The sequence below is a fragment of the Channa argus genome, chromosome 14 (genome assembly GCF_033026475.1).
Source record: "Channa argus isolate prfri chromosome 14, Channa argus male v1.0, whole genome shotgun sequence".
NCBI classification, from domain to species: Eukaryota; Metazoa; Chordata; class Actinopteri; order Anabantiformes; family Channidae; genus Channa; species Channa argus.
The window spans coordinates 13,928,916-13,944,082 of record NC_090210.1 but is presented as its reverse complement, the minus strand read 5'-3'; the positions used below and the strand labels follow the sequence as shown (position 1 = coordinate 13,944,082).

Sequence of the window (15,167 nt, the reverse complement as noted above, 5' to 3'; positions counted from 1 at the left end):
AAGACTGCATTGGTAGTTATAGTTCAACATCTGTTGTAAAAATATTTTACAGTAAAAAACATTATTAAAACATTCAATATATCCTGACAAATCTCTTTAATCAAAGAACAAGACCGAAAACTGATATGAAATGGTTGTGATCTTCAGAGTCTCAGGCAGCACTGCACTAAAAATACATAACTCAACTGCAGTGACTTCCACTGCATGGGCTCAGGGACACCTCTGAAAACTATTATCAGTATCACAGGTTTGTTGCTGCATCTATGAATTCGATGTAAAAGTGTACTATTCAAAAAAACAAAGGAAAGTACCATATACAAACAAGATCCACCACCTCCACTGAGACTGAGGTCATTTAAAATGGACTCAGGTCAAGAGTAAATCCTGTGGTCTCGTTGTATGACAAGTCAAAATGTTAAATTATTTTTAGAAATGATGGATGATGCAAGTTCCATGCTAAGAATCTGTGATGGCATTAATAACTTGCACATCTTTGAAGGCTCCATTAATGCCTAATGATATACAGATGCAACCAGAAGTTGACATGCACTAATCATGGACATGATTGTCAGGGCAATTTTGGCCTTTAAATGATATCATTAAACTTCTTTTTGGTGAAACAAAATTCAATTTTAACAAAAAAACAAACAAAAAAAAAAAACAGATTTTGGTGCATTTGCTCAAAATGATACATTTGAGTATGAAACCATATATACAGCCACTTAGATTTAAGTGTTGACAACCGGAACATTGTCAAGAACTACAAACAAGTATATTTGCTACTGAACGCACTTCTGGGATAACCATGACCCGAATGACTGAGAATCTTCACAGATGGACCACCCTGAGAACAATTCACCTGCTGTTAAGCAGAGTAATGGTAGCATCTTGCTTTTGCTAAAGACCGTTAATCAACAACTCAATGCATTTATTCTCCTTATTTCCCAAAGGCATTGTTACTTAAAAAAGACGGGATGCACAATAATGGTAAGTGATGGCTTTTGTCTCAATGTTTTTGAAGTTGTTGATAGCATCAAATCCAAAATGAGCAAATATTTAAAAAAAGAATCCAATTCAAATGATTTTCAAATCGTTGCATTTTAATTGACATTTTTCACAATGTCTAAACTTCTCTGAAAAGGTCTGCATTTGTCTGATCTCACGGGTTTATCACGTTTTAAAACTCTGCACATTTTGTTTAATTGATCTGAGACAGCACAGCAGCCATTGTGAGAGCAGCCCAGAAAAGAAGCATAACAGTGCAGCAGGTTTTTAGAGCAGACGAGAAAAAGGTGCAGGAAGACAGGCAAAAGGACCTGTGGTCAGTTCAATATAAGTGAAATCAATCCGACATGCAAAAGGTGGAAGCCATTTAAGTGGTAATGAGATTGCATTCATTCTTCATTACTTTGAAAATGATAACCTTTCATGTGAGTGTTTGATATGAGCAGAAAAGGCTTTTTGTATTGTTGTAGTTGAGCTCCCTGATGGATGCTCACTATAAATAACACTCAGATTACATTATCATGTTGTGTGGTTCCAATTAGGGAGAACATAAGATTTATGATTACAGGATGCCAATTCTAAGTCTGACAAAGTATTATATCCTCTCACGATTATTTAAACAAGGATACAAAGTGTAGAATTGTTTGTCACATGTCTATATGTTGAAGGCTTTCAAACTACTGTGTATTTGTTGGTTTGTTGATACAAACTAATTGGGATATACATTATATAACATCAGCTATGCTGAATCAAATTTTCACACGTCTAAACAAATTCCATTTTCCCCCTCTATGTGACCAATCTGGTATTTTTATCTCTTTTAAATGAGACAATAAAACAGACTCCCAGTTGAGTACAGTGCTGAGCTACATAACCTGAATAAGGCTAAATTTGCATAAAATGTGACAGAGTCTGCTTCCAGCTGCAGCAGTACTTACATTGCCACCTCCAGGGACATGTTTCATATTGTCCTTGGAGCCACAGCGAGATGTGACATGGCTGAAGTCCAACTTTTTGTGCACTATCTGAACCTACAGAGATGTTACATAGACAAGAAGGAAAAGAAGAAAAGAAAGGAAAAAAAGAAAGTAAGTAGGAAATAAATGTGTGACAGAAAGACAGACAAGAACAGCAATAAAGACCAAATTGCAGCTCAAGTAAACAAAAAAACTGAGTAAAGGAAGAGTTTGTGCCGTTCAGATCATATGGTTCCTCCCACACATGACCTCTGAGTAATGTGATAACTGATTCAGTATATTGATAACAACAAAAATAATTGTGATTAAAAAAGAGAATGAAGCTAATGAGACAGACAGATTAAAAGAAATGCTTCTGAATTTTGGATAAATTAATTAATTTACCAAAAAAACTAGATACTAGCTCAAGAACGACAGATTGCTTCCATAAATAAAATAACCAAAAATGCAAAAGACAAATACTAGAACATAGAAACAGAATTTAACTGGACAGTGATTTATTATATATATTTTGTATTAAATTTGAATTTTTGACTACAAGCGGGCTAAATAAATTTGAATCAGTAAGGCTGATGTGACTTAAAATACAAAACATACAACAGGGTCATCAGAGTGTAATTTAATGTATTTCTATCGCTGAAAATAAAAATTTGAAACATTTTTAGAATTACAACCAAATTAAATCGATAAAATCTACATAGATGTGGGTTTACAGTAAGTCTTCTTTTTCTTTTGGCTCATCTGCCTCCATCTAACCCTGTCCTCTGCATCCTCTTCTCTCACACCAACCAACTTCATGTCCTCTCTCACTACAGCCATAAATCTCCTCTTTGGTCTTTTTCTAGACCTCCTGCATGGCAGCTCCAACCTCAGCATCCGATCACAGTGTCTCCTCTGAACATGTCCAAACCACCTCAATCTGGCCTCTCTGACTTTATCTCCGAAACATCTAACATGAGCTGTCCTTCTGATGGACTTATTCTTGATCCTGTCCATCTTCGTCCCTCCCAAAGAGAACCTCAACATCTTAAGCTCTGCTACCTCCAGCTCTGCCTCCTGTCTTTTCTTCAGTGCCACTGTCTCTAAACTTCACAACATCTCTGGTCTCACCACCGTCTTGAACACCTTTCCTTTCATTCTTGCTGATACTCTTTTGCCACACAACACACCTGACACTTTTGTCCACCTGTTCCAACCTGATTGCACTCGCCTCTTCACCTCTTTCCACACCCTCTGTTGCTCTGAACCTTTGACCCCAAGTACTTAAAGTCCTGCACCTTCTTTACCTCTGCTCCCTTATCTCACCGTTCCTTGTGGGTTTACAGCTGCTGTAACATATGCTGCTGCTTGCTGTTATACAGTTGATGGATGCTGTGGTGTGTCCAAATCACCTGTTCTCTTTAAGATGCTGGTGTGTCAAATTATTTTTTAGTTCCTCTGCAATTATCAGACCACTTGGTCTCTCAGCCAAGTGTCTTTATTTCTCTAGACCTACCCATATTTCAACCCTACTTGTTATTTCTACTGCAACTGCAAGGTCTCTCAATCCTGAACAGTTTTCTTCCTTGGTCTTTGCAGCCCTACCCCCAAGGCAGATCCTCTCCACCCTTGTCACAGACACAGCCTCTGACAGCTTCTGCACCACACTTTCGCATCTTGTCTGGATCGTCTCAGCCTCCTGTCTTCCAAACCTGCACATAACTCACCTCGTAGTCCCTGGCTCACTGAACTGACTCTTAAACAAAACACCACACTAAGAAATGCTAAAAGAATGTGGCACAAATCCAAGACCCCATCTGCTCTGGCTATCAGAGCCTGCATGAACACATATGAGCACAACAAAGTTAGCCACTCCACCAGGAAGCTGTTCTTCATGCTCAAATCATCCCTCTACCCCCCTCCATCTTTCTCTGCTGATGACTTTGCCAGCTTCTTCACTAATAAAATAGCAGCCATTAGTTCACCATCATCACTTTCCTCGTTTTCCACTCTGATCGAGGCAAACACATCCATGCTTCTCTCGAATCATCCTACCCCCTGTTCTCTGGATCTCATCCCCTCCATTCTCCTACAAGCAACTGCACTCATATAAATCCCAGCCAATAGAATAATTATTAATACATCTCTCACAACAGATACCTTACCTGCCATATTTAAACAGGCTTAGGTTATCCCAATACTTCTCTTGACACTTACCGTATGGAAAATTACAGACCTGTCTCTCTGCTATTGTTTCTTGCCCAGACTATTGAATGAGCAGTCTTTGATCAAATCTCACATTTCCTTTCTCAAAACAACCTCCTTAAAGTGAACCAGTATGGATTCAAGACTAGTCCCTCCACCGAATCGCCACTCCTAACAGTTGTCGAATCCCTGTGGGCTGCAAAAGCTGCAGCTTAGTCTTTGGTCTTAATCCTACTCGATACATTTCTGGTACAGCCCTGGCGTGGCTCAGGTTTTATCTAACTTGGCCCCCTTGGACCCCTCTCCATCTAGAGCAAACCCCTGGGTTCTATAAGCCACTCACACGACTTTTCCTGTCATATCGGTCTCATCCCACATTTCTACCACGTCTTCCTAGTCCGACGTTCCATACAACACAGCACCTGCATTAGGTTTAAAGCTCTGACTCTCGCCTACAGAGTTGTTAACTTAACAGGACCTTCCTATACAATTCATCATGCCAACTGTGCTCTGCCAACAAATGGCATCTGGTGGTTCCTACATCACATAGTAAAAGATCTCAAAGAAAGGTCTTCAGCTTGATGGACCCCTAATGGTGGAAGGAGCTACCTAACTTTGCAAGCTCAGTAGGCTCACTCTAAATATTGAGAGTTGTTGAAGACCGAACTCATATTTCTATACACTTAAACTATCTAATTAAAAAACTTCTATTCTATCTTGCACTTGTGTCTATTATAGCACTGTGCTTTTATGTTTTCTCCTTTACTTAGATTTTTTGCTCGTATTTACCCCACTTTGTACATAACTTTGGATAAAAAGTGTCTGCTAAATGACTAATTATGAAGCATATTACTATTAGTCAGTTTTTCTAGTTCTATCACAAAAGGGAATCTAACCACCCACCCTACATGATGTAACTCCTTCCAGAGCAGGTATGATATTAGCTTCATTTCTTCTGTTATAGCATGTCAAAAAGCCTACAGCGAATGTAAGACATCTTCATCCATTTTCCTCATCTGTGCCTTAATGTTTTTTTCCAGGATGTAAATGGCATGATGACGCAGGTGGCACAGCAAAAGATGACTCACTGAGTAGTTAGCACGAATACGATCAATGCAAGAGTGCACCCCCCCCCCCCCCCCCACACACACACACACACACAAACACACAGAGAGACAGAGACACACACACACACAAAAAGAACAGACAAACAGCCAGGGTTATAAATGTCCTCTCTCTATTTTCCCTCTGATAGCACACTGTAAACATCCTAATTGATTCTCATACACCTGTAGTAGCTGCGAGGTTGTGGTTCATGGTGCCTGGTTCTAATGAGCTTAACAAGCTAAAAAAAAAAAGGCAGCTGCAGCATGCTAAAAAGAAAAAAGAAAACATTTAGTGAAAATAAAAGCCAAGCCAAGCAAACTTTCTTATAAAGCACTTAAGAAACAGCAAAGACTGACCAAAGTGCTTAACAATTACATTATATACACACACACAGACACACACACACATATATATAAACACATACATACACACACATATATATATATATATATAAAATAAAAGGAATAAAATATAATAAATTAGTAAAATCAACTACTCATACTGGGTCAAAAGCCAGAGAGAAAAAGTAAGCTTTCAGCTTTAATTTAAAAATAGACAGTGAAGAGACCTGTCTAACTTGCAAAGGCAGTGCATACCAAATTAGTGCCTGCAACAGCAAATGCCCTATCTCCCATGATCTTTCGCTGTGTCCTCATTATGTCCAGGAGCAGCTGGTCAGCTGACCTGAGCGACCAGGAGGGGAAGTGCACATATAGCAGCTCAGAGATGTAGGATGGGGCAAGACCATTCAAGAATTTTAAGAATTTAAGAAATTTTAAGATGGACAGGCAGCCAATGCTAAACTGAGGTAATGTGGTCACTCTTCCGTGTTCCGCTTAACAAACCTGCAGCTGCATTTTGAACCAGCTGAAGATGGGACAGAGATGAGTGAGAGAATTACAGTAATCCAGCCGAATTGTGACAAAAGCATGGATTACTGTCTCAAAGTGCTTTTTTATGCTCAAACTTTTGCTAACTGTCTTAGGCGAAAGCAGTTGGCTTTTACCACTGCAATAACCTGCCCTTCCAAGCTAAAGCCACTTTCCACCATAACACACAAATTTGTGACAGTAAGTTTAACACATTGTGTCAAAGTGCCCAGGTCTACATGAGAGGACCCACTGCTGGTTCTTGGATCAGAGACAATAACTATCTGTCTATTTTCTTTAAAATGTAGAAAACTAAGAGCCATCCGGGCTCTCAATGTTCTCTCTGCCAAGTATGAACTAAACCACTCCAAAGCAGTGCCACATGCCTACGCATTGCTGTAAACGGGAAATCAAAATGTTTTGATCCACCGTGTCAAAGGCAGCAGTTCACTAGCACAGCAGCACAGTAGACCAGAGTCCCCAACATCTGTAGCTAGAAGGATGTTAATAAAAACCCTCAGTAATGCCGACTCAGTGGTGTGAAGAGATTCAAAGCCAAAAGGACAGAAGGCCCCAAAGTAGTGACAACCTCTTTAAAAAAACTGAGGTGGAACAGCATCAGTGGGGGAACTTGAGGGCTTCAAATGTCTATCAGTCTTGTATAAAAAAGACAAAGTCTCAGGCTCAAACTGGTAAAAAGTTACAGGGCATAGCACAGAAACTGATGAGTCAGAAGCAGGTGGTGATATGAGAGCCCTAACATTATTCACCTTATTTACAAAAAAACTTAGGAAAGTTTTCACATGCTTCCAGGGAAGATTCCCCACAAGTCCTCAGGTCATTTGGAACAACATCTATAGCGTTAAACAGAACACGAGGCTTGTGACAGTTTGACAGGATGATATTTGACAGGTGTTCCCTTTTTGCCTCTTTTACAAAAGCCTGATAACAACACCAGCAGTCCTTTAAAATTTGGAATGGTACCTGTAGTTTGTCCATCTTCCACTTTCGTTTAGCCTTTCGGCACTTACGTCTGACAGCACGAGTTGTATGATTCAGCCAGGGCTAGGCTTTAACTATAGGCTGCTCGGACATTAATGGAGCAACTGCATTTAGCGCTGTTTGGCAGGTGGAATGAAACCAGGAGCTGAGCTCGTCTGTATCAAAACACATCAGGAGTGAAAATGTTTTGATGGAAAAAAGCAGAAAACTGAGCGCCAGTGGAAGGGTTAAAAATATAGACGCATAGAGCAGTGGTGTGAGCCAAGGGGTTACAGGGTGGGGTAATGTCAAATAATACAGGTGTATAATCAGAAAACACTGCATCACAAATCCTCAAGTTAGAAACATGAGTTAAAACGCAGTAAAGTGTATATCCATGCTCTTGCGTGGGTTTCGAAACGTGCTTAAGTAAATAAAAAGAGTCAATAAGGCTTACAAAGTGCTTAGACATTTTTTTGTTTGGACAGCACACATGTACATGTTCAACAATAAGGACTCGGGCATACCTAAGCATGATTTCAGCCAACGATTCAGAAAATTAATTAATAAAGTCCTTATTTTATTTGGGTGGAAGATAGATCACCACGCACAGCACAGGTTGAAAGCGACCAAGCTCAAATAAGTCAAGTTCCATGCTGGAAAAAGAGTACAACAGAGATGGCTGGCTATAGTTTTATACATATTTGGAAACAGTGGCTATTTCCCCCCTCCACCTGACATGGGTGAGGAGTTAAAATAATCATAATCCAGTGGTAAAAGTTCAGAAACAGCGCTGGACTCACCGAAATTTAGCCACGTCAAAGAAAATCCAAAGCCTCTGAGGTGCAGAAATCCTTAAGGATAAAAGTTTTGTTCACTACAGCCCTAGCGTTTACTGAGCCGAAGCTGGCAGGAGTTGGCGGGGCTGAAGTGCTGATGGTCCGGGGGGCCAGGAAGAGAGGCCGCAGGTTCACCAAATTTACCCCGCGGTGCCTGGGGTGAGGAGAACAGGGACGGCGGGGCTGGAACAGCTCCTCCGGCCAACGACAGGTACCAGCCATGTATTGACAGGCACCAGTGAGCGCCAGGAGTGAAAGAGACGATGAACAGAAGGGGAGCCATACCACTGGCGCCATCTTGGAGCACTTCGCCATCACATAAGTGACATTTTATTTGAGTCACATAACTAAAAGTTACTAAAAACGACTTCACATGCTTCCTCTCAGGATGCCTTTTGTGTGGGTTCATGCACCATAATTTCTGTAGCTGTGCGCAAACCGTTCACAACCACTGACTACATACTGCTCTAAAGTCATCGCAGGAATGAACTGTACCCTGGGGCAGTAAATGACACAGACTGATATAATAGGCAGAGGCAATTTATCTGTTACATTGTGAATTCACTAGATGCACAAAGCTCAATGTTCACTAGTAGGCAAACTTAGCAGGTTGCCAAATCTATACGTTTATTGTACAAGGAAAAACATCAAACAAAATAGGTCATAAGTCCCCGTTTTGGTTGTGTAGGGAGGTGTAGATGTTGACAGTTATGAAATTACAAAACATTTGCAGGTTGGTTAAATATGTTAACAGCATGTGAATTTAAGTTAATGTAAACGTTATGCTGTGATGGAAATGAAAATGTAAATGAAAAAAAGTCACGGAATTAAGGTTGAATGTAAAAACATGAAAGTGATACACAATATACAGTATAACCAACAAGCCCAGTAACATTAACCTGTAACACAGCATCAAAAGTGTTTGTTTTTGAAATGTATGAATTCAATATACAGCATACAATATTGTATTATTGCAAAGCCCAATTAACTATACAGTTGTTTTGAGAACAACCACACAGCATTGGGGTAGAAAACAAGTTTATAAAATGAAATCTTCAATATTTAGCAATAAAGTGCTGTTGGTAACCTATAAAATTGCTGTTTAATGGTATAATATGTATGCCTGCAGAGATTATTTTATTATTTTATTATTTATTCACAAACTGAGCACAGAAGTACTTTTTAAGTTGATAGTGTAAGTGTCAGATATTTTAGCGAATTTATAGCCCATATCATTAACTGTGCATGGATCTCACTTGTCTGTTTTCAAGAAAACTAGTTTGAGAATAATATTCATTTTGACATAAGTGTAAACTGTTGTTTAATCTGTCGGTCGCTGTTGAGTTAACAGTGAACAGCAAGGTTGTGTGTCCTGGGTGGATGTAGAATGGGTTGTATATTCATTGAATGCAGAAAGAAGGATATACTAGTGTGTGATCGTGTAGATGGTAGACACTCACTCTGGCCTTGCCGGGAGGGGTGGAAGGATCTGATGTCTTGTTGTTCGGGGTGGAGGAGACCTGGGGAGACAACCACCCCCTGGTCAGTACAACCTCCAGCCAATCACAGGGCACAATACAACAGGGTGGAAGAGTAGGTGAAGGGCTGATCAAATGAAGAGGGGTTGCATGTTTGGGCTGGCAGTTAGATCACACAGATAAGTCTGGACTATTAAAGTCAATCCAAAAGGACATGAGTGCAGGAAAAATAACTGTATGGTTTAAAATAATAAATAAAAAAAACAAGAGGGTATAATCACTAGCCAAAAGTGTGGCTTTTACAAAATACATTAGTACGATTTTGTTATGAGCCAAACAACTGGGAGTTCTAGAGAGGTGCTACTCAAAGATGCAACTGGAATTGCTTACAGTTATTGATTTTGACATTTAAGAAATGATTCAGCCTCAATGCTGTTGTTTGTCGAGTACAACATGATAAATGATCATGGTCATGGATAAATTTTCTACAAGCAATGTATGTCAAAAATTGGAGGAGTAAAAGGAAATTTTCATCAACCAATTTAATGTGCAGCTTGTGTGTAGGCAGAGGTTATATTTGATAGGGTTGGACTAAGACTGTGGTCACGTTGAAGGAATAGTTTTGGATATTTTAAGATGGTTTTAATAGGAAGGCCGAATTATGCATATGAAACATGGTGTTGGTCTATAAAACGTTTCCTTTCAAGGGGCAAGTAGAGAAGACTACATGATCTGTTTTTCCCTTGTTTTTCCCTTAGCTTTGTGGAAACAAATGTTAGTGTATGTCAGTTGGGTGCAAATAACCAGCTAACCAAGAAAGTGTGGGATACAGTTTATTTGTGTTTTGATTACTTTCCTTTATTATGCTATTTTTATCCATTTATTCTGGTTCATACATATGTGATTTCTAATATTATGTAAAATACCTCTAAAGTTTGTACTTTAAAATGTTGGTAGTGTAGAGATTATCTCTCTGCTGCAGCTTAAGAGAACATAAAAAACTTAAACTTGTCTAAAAAAACGCTACTAACTTTAATAAATTCAGAATCAATGTAGCCCTGTGTGACAACTGAAGACTAATGCGAGTCTTGGGAGGCCCTCGTTTCTTCAACATCTGCAGAAAATCTTTACCTACCAAAAGCGTTTTCCATTTGCATAAATAGCACTTACGTTTTTGCTAAGACCAGCTTGAAAGACCCCGATCTTTCAGTATCCTTTTAGCATCATTTATATAATCATTAACATTTTGCACCACAACTTTGCTTGAGTCTGAATCATGTCATAAAAACAGTTAGTTCTTCAATATATGAGCCTGATTCTCTCAGGAAAAACACTGGTTGTAAAACAAGTGGCTGGTCTCATAAAAATTTGTCATCAACACTTGACACGCCTACACTCCCATTCCCCCAGACCACTTGGGGTCTTTTATGCAGACGTAAAGGCAAAATGATTTGCATCTGAGACTACTATTCATTGCAGCTTATGGTATTTTATTTTATTTTTTTACAAAACAGTGAGGCATAGTAAATCTACCTTGACTGGGCCATGGAGAAGGGGGTTTTGATTATGGTCGAAAACAATCCACATGACCATAACAATTTTCAATGATTTAACAATTCTAAATCCATTTGACTCCCAACAGTCAGTTAGAACTGAAGAAGACTTTCAAACAAGACCAAGAACTTATTAACTCTAGTTGCCACGGAGTAGCACCATTGGGTAGCGATGGGTTTGATAACTAAATATCGCCATGGGCAATTAGTTGGAGGAGCATAGAGAAACATGATAATAAACAGATTTGTGTACACATGTGGAACTGCTAATCAGATGTACTCCATCAGATGGTTAATAGCAACCATTTAATTGGCAGACAACCAAAGCAGATGGAAGACTTATGTAAAACCATGATTATGAATTACAGTGGATTAGTACCAATACATACATTTTGTCCTGTGTTAGCAACAGAAGCCAATTATATATCAGCACAAAAAGGAGTAAGAACAATTACACTGCAATCCACATTACACAGTACGGAAAAAAGACTGAAGTCATGCGATGCACCAACAACAACAACTAAAAGATTTAAATATAAAGGCACAAAATGACGTGTTTCAAGATCAGTGCTTATCCTCAGGCAGCATTTTGTGAAAGCAGAAACACTACTTAACAAGCCTTTGGTGTGTCTACATGTCATTTAGTGCCTGCATTGCACTTATTTCTTACACCAATATCCTACATACTGATGGGAAATGTTGATAGGTCAGTAACACTGCTGTTGAATAAAAAATATTAAAATACATTCCAGACAAACCAATATTAGTATCACTAGAGACTGAATGAGTCAGTGCCACTTATTATGCAGGGTGGAGATGTGCGTGTAAATTGGCTCCACTTTCACAGGCTGATAAAAAAATGTAGGAGTGTGTCTTTAAAAGGGAAGTGAGTTGAGACAGCGAGAATGGATGTGCTACAGCTAAGCATCTACGTGATAGAGTGAATGGTGACCAAAAGTTACAGTTTGATAAAAAATGAGGGACTTGTTTTTTTTTTTCTAAAAACATGAAGTTAGGCCAATTGGAGTAGTTGGAGTAGTTTCTCTATGCTTACCTAATTTAATTAGTACTATGAACATGTCTGAGATACAGGTTGAGGAAATGAAGAGTTGCTGTAAATAAACAGAATGCACAAATACAGGGAGAGACGGTTTCTGTGCTTGGTATGTCAAATCTTTAAATGGTTTGGAACCCCCCCCACCAAGCCAGCAGCTGCTGTAAGTTACAATGCTTTACCAGTGTGAGCAGGCAGTAGAGCTTTAAGACAGTATAGCCTGTTTCACGTATGAACACCGGACAATGTCAAAAGAATTCAGCCTCGGACATTGTCTGGAGTTCCGTTTCACGTGTAACACACAGCGGGAGATGGTTTGAGTGAGAAACTTCCTCACGTTTGAAAACAGGCTCGATTTTAGTGTAAGATCAGCGCGCACAGGAGGCACAACATGATAGAAAACATGGACTGTAGGAAACAGTGTCTTGTTTACAGCACATTGGAGTCCTGCATCTAATAAAAAAAGGTTCTATCACTACATTACATTGGCAGTCAAGTGATAAAAAATGTCAACACGCCCACTCCCTCGCTTTTAATCCTCCCAACAATTCAGGACAGAGCAGAGTGCTGCATGCACAAGTTCACAAACATTATACGGACATTACACATGAACCCCCTCCAGATAAAGTCAGGAGAAAGTCACAATTCCAGTGCATCCCTGAAAGGGGTTAATGAAGAAATGTCACAGAAATATATTAAAGGGGATGAAAGATGATAATGCACCTAGTTTAGGCACCGAGATGACTAATGCAAATAACAGCCTGTATATTTAACACAAGATTCACAATAGGTAGCTTTAGTTAATTTTGGCACTAATTAAATACTTGGTATATTTTATTTAACAAATTGTTGTGGATCAGCTTCATGTGTCTTTCCTTTCTCCCCCAGCGTCACTCTGCTGCGACACGAACACACGCAGAGAGAGAGAGAGAACAGTCAAAAAGAAGCGTTTTTCGTCATTTTGTAGTTAAAATCTGTGCACCGGGCTTCTAAAATGAGTCAGGTGGAGGAGAAATCAGGTTGATCTTCTGCTGCACGTACACGCGGACTTAAGTAACGAGGTTACTTAAGTGCTTGTAAACACTGTTCCGGTTACTTGTAAGTGTATGTAAAGGCAGTCATTGTCTGTAGTTGCTCTCTCTTCAGTTAGGATGCCATTCCAAAGACCTCTAAAAACTGCCTGCAGTGCTGAGGTGAGGTGTTTTTTAGTCATATGGGATATTTTATGATGTGGGATAGCACCATATTTGTCAAACAAAGTGTCAAGGATGTGTTTGTTAACCACTTAAAGGTGGGTAAGATGTCTTTCCTACTTGAACTCATTACAAATGATAATTTAAAAAGTGCTGTAACAAAGTATGTTCTCCTCCCCTTTGCTTTAATCCCTAATCTACCCCCATATTCTCTAATTTGTAAAAGGCTCACTAGGACATTATTCATTAAAAGATATGGCTCATTGTAAAATTTTTATTTTATATCCCATTGTGATGCTTTTTGCCTGTTTTATTACAATAGAATATTTTATAGTCAAAAGAAGTCTCTACTGCTTGCATATTATCATATGAAAATAAGCTTGTTAGCCTAGCAGCAATATCTGTTGGGATGAAGGGCTATGTCCACATTTGGCTCACTAAATCTGACTCAATTTCTGTCTACTAAGCCAGTGTGTTTCATACCATAACATTTGTCTTTTTGCTAGAGAAGAATGTTAACTGAGCACCAGCAGCTTCAGTGATGCATGTGATGCTGTGATGCAGGACAAATTTCAGTCTAAACTGATATGGTATAGGCAAAAAAAAAGAATATAGATTAGCATAATTCAACAGTTAGGGTTGCATTTACGTGAGTATAATGCAAATGACATCTGAGTGAAATAATGGGCTGCGTAGACAGCTGCTTAAATTGGTGTGACATGCAAGTGACGCACGACGGAAAAATGCTTTCATTGTAGAATGGCTAGAATTGCATGACTGACTGGGACAATAGGATAAATGCGGAATCCGTAAGGCAACTTTGTTGTTGACAGTAGCAAAAAATATTGAATGACCCGTTTTAAGCTGCCATTATGTTTGCTTCATTAGTCAACCAGGACCAAGGTAGTTTTGCTTAAAGTGTTATTGACTCAAATTTAGTGCAGTCGACAGGGGAGAGAACAGCAAGTATAAATTTAGCTTTATCCTTTAAAGGGGCCGTTTGCTTTTTTCACTGTTGAGATGATATTTCAGGAACGTGAACTGAACATATGTAGGATATAAATCTCACCTCTTAACCTGCTCTGCATTCATTGTTGCAGTAGTTCCATACTTTTCTAAGACTGAGATTTTTACTTTGCTTCGTGGGTAGCAGGACAAATTATTATCATGGAACTCCATTTACAGACCTCTGATTTGACCTCAAGTTTCTGCTAAAGACTAGCTCAATCAATTTGTAAATTGGAAAGAACCTATTTTAAATAAAATAAGCAGGCCCAGGATAAAAATATAAACCCAAAACTATTTATAATATGGCGTGTTTTTTTTAATGCCATGATGATGATGAGTACAAGTATTGAAATTTGGCTACTATTTAACTTTTGATAAGGTAACAACCTAATTTTTCTTCAACAAGTCGACATTAAGCAGAGGGTTACATTTTCAAGGGCAGAATTAAATTTATACCAACAATACAGTAAATTTGTTCCCAGTGTAGAGGAAGCCTTCTGTGTAAAATGTTTTATATGCACCACATAACTATTTAAATTAAAGCCCAACTGGTGTCTAATTTTTTTGCCTATATAAATTATATAATTCTGCAGCAATTAATCTATTCTGCATTAATAACAAATCTCACATGTACTGTATAGGTTTGTCCTACCTTTCCTCCCCCTGGCTGGTACTTTATATTGTCAGTGGATCCAATCTTGGAGCGGACGTTCTTTAGGTCAGGTGTTGGGGCATTAATAGGCCGGGGGGTTCGAGGAGCCCGGGGCACTGCAGGCTTCTTCTCTATTGGGGTCTGTTTGGGCACAGGGGGTTTCGTGATGACCCGGCGTCGGTGAGTGGAGGCAGCTTCACCATTAGTTGAGGCAGCCGGAGTAGCAGTAGTGGTGGTGGAGGCCGGGCGAGGACGAGCTACAGAAAA

At 39.2% G+C, this 15,167-nt stretch overlaps 1 protein-coding gene across 5 annotated transcripts in view; it reads right to left on the bottom strand.

Annotated features, from left to right (window-relative positions):
* The window catches only part of map4l (microtubule associated protein 4 like), a 100,233-nt gene that overhangs the window by 9,885 nt on the left and 75,181 nt on the right, over window positions 1-15,167 (bottom strand). For 4 of the 5 annotated variants that reach the window (XM_067473854.1, XM_067473851.1, XM_067473855.1 and 1 more), the window contains 3 exons: window positions 14,901-15,157; window positions 9,423-9,482; window positions 1,944-2,036 (listed from right to left, as the gene is read on the bottom strand). In XM_067473854.1, coding sequence (XP_067329955.1) covers window positions 1,944-2,036; window positions 9,423-9,482; window positions 14,901-15,157 — 410 coding nt within the window. The remainder of the gene's footprint in view (window positions 1-1,943; window positions 2,037-9,422; window positions 9,483-14,900; window positions 15,158-15,167) is intronic. The other variant, XM_067473853.1, reaches the window with a different exon arrangement.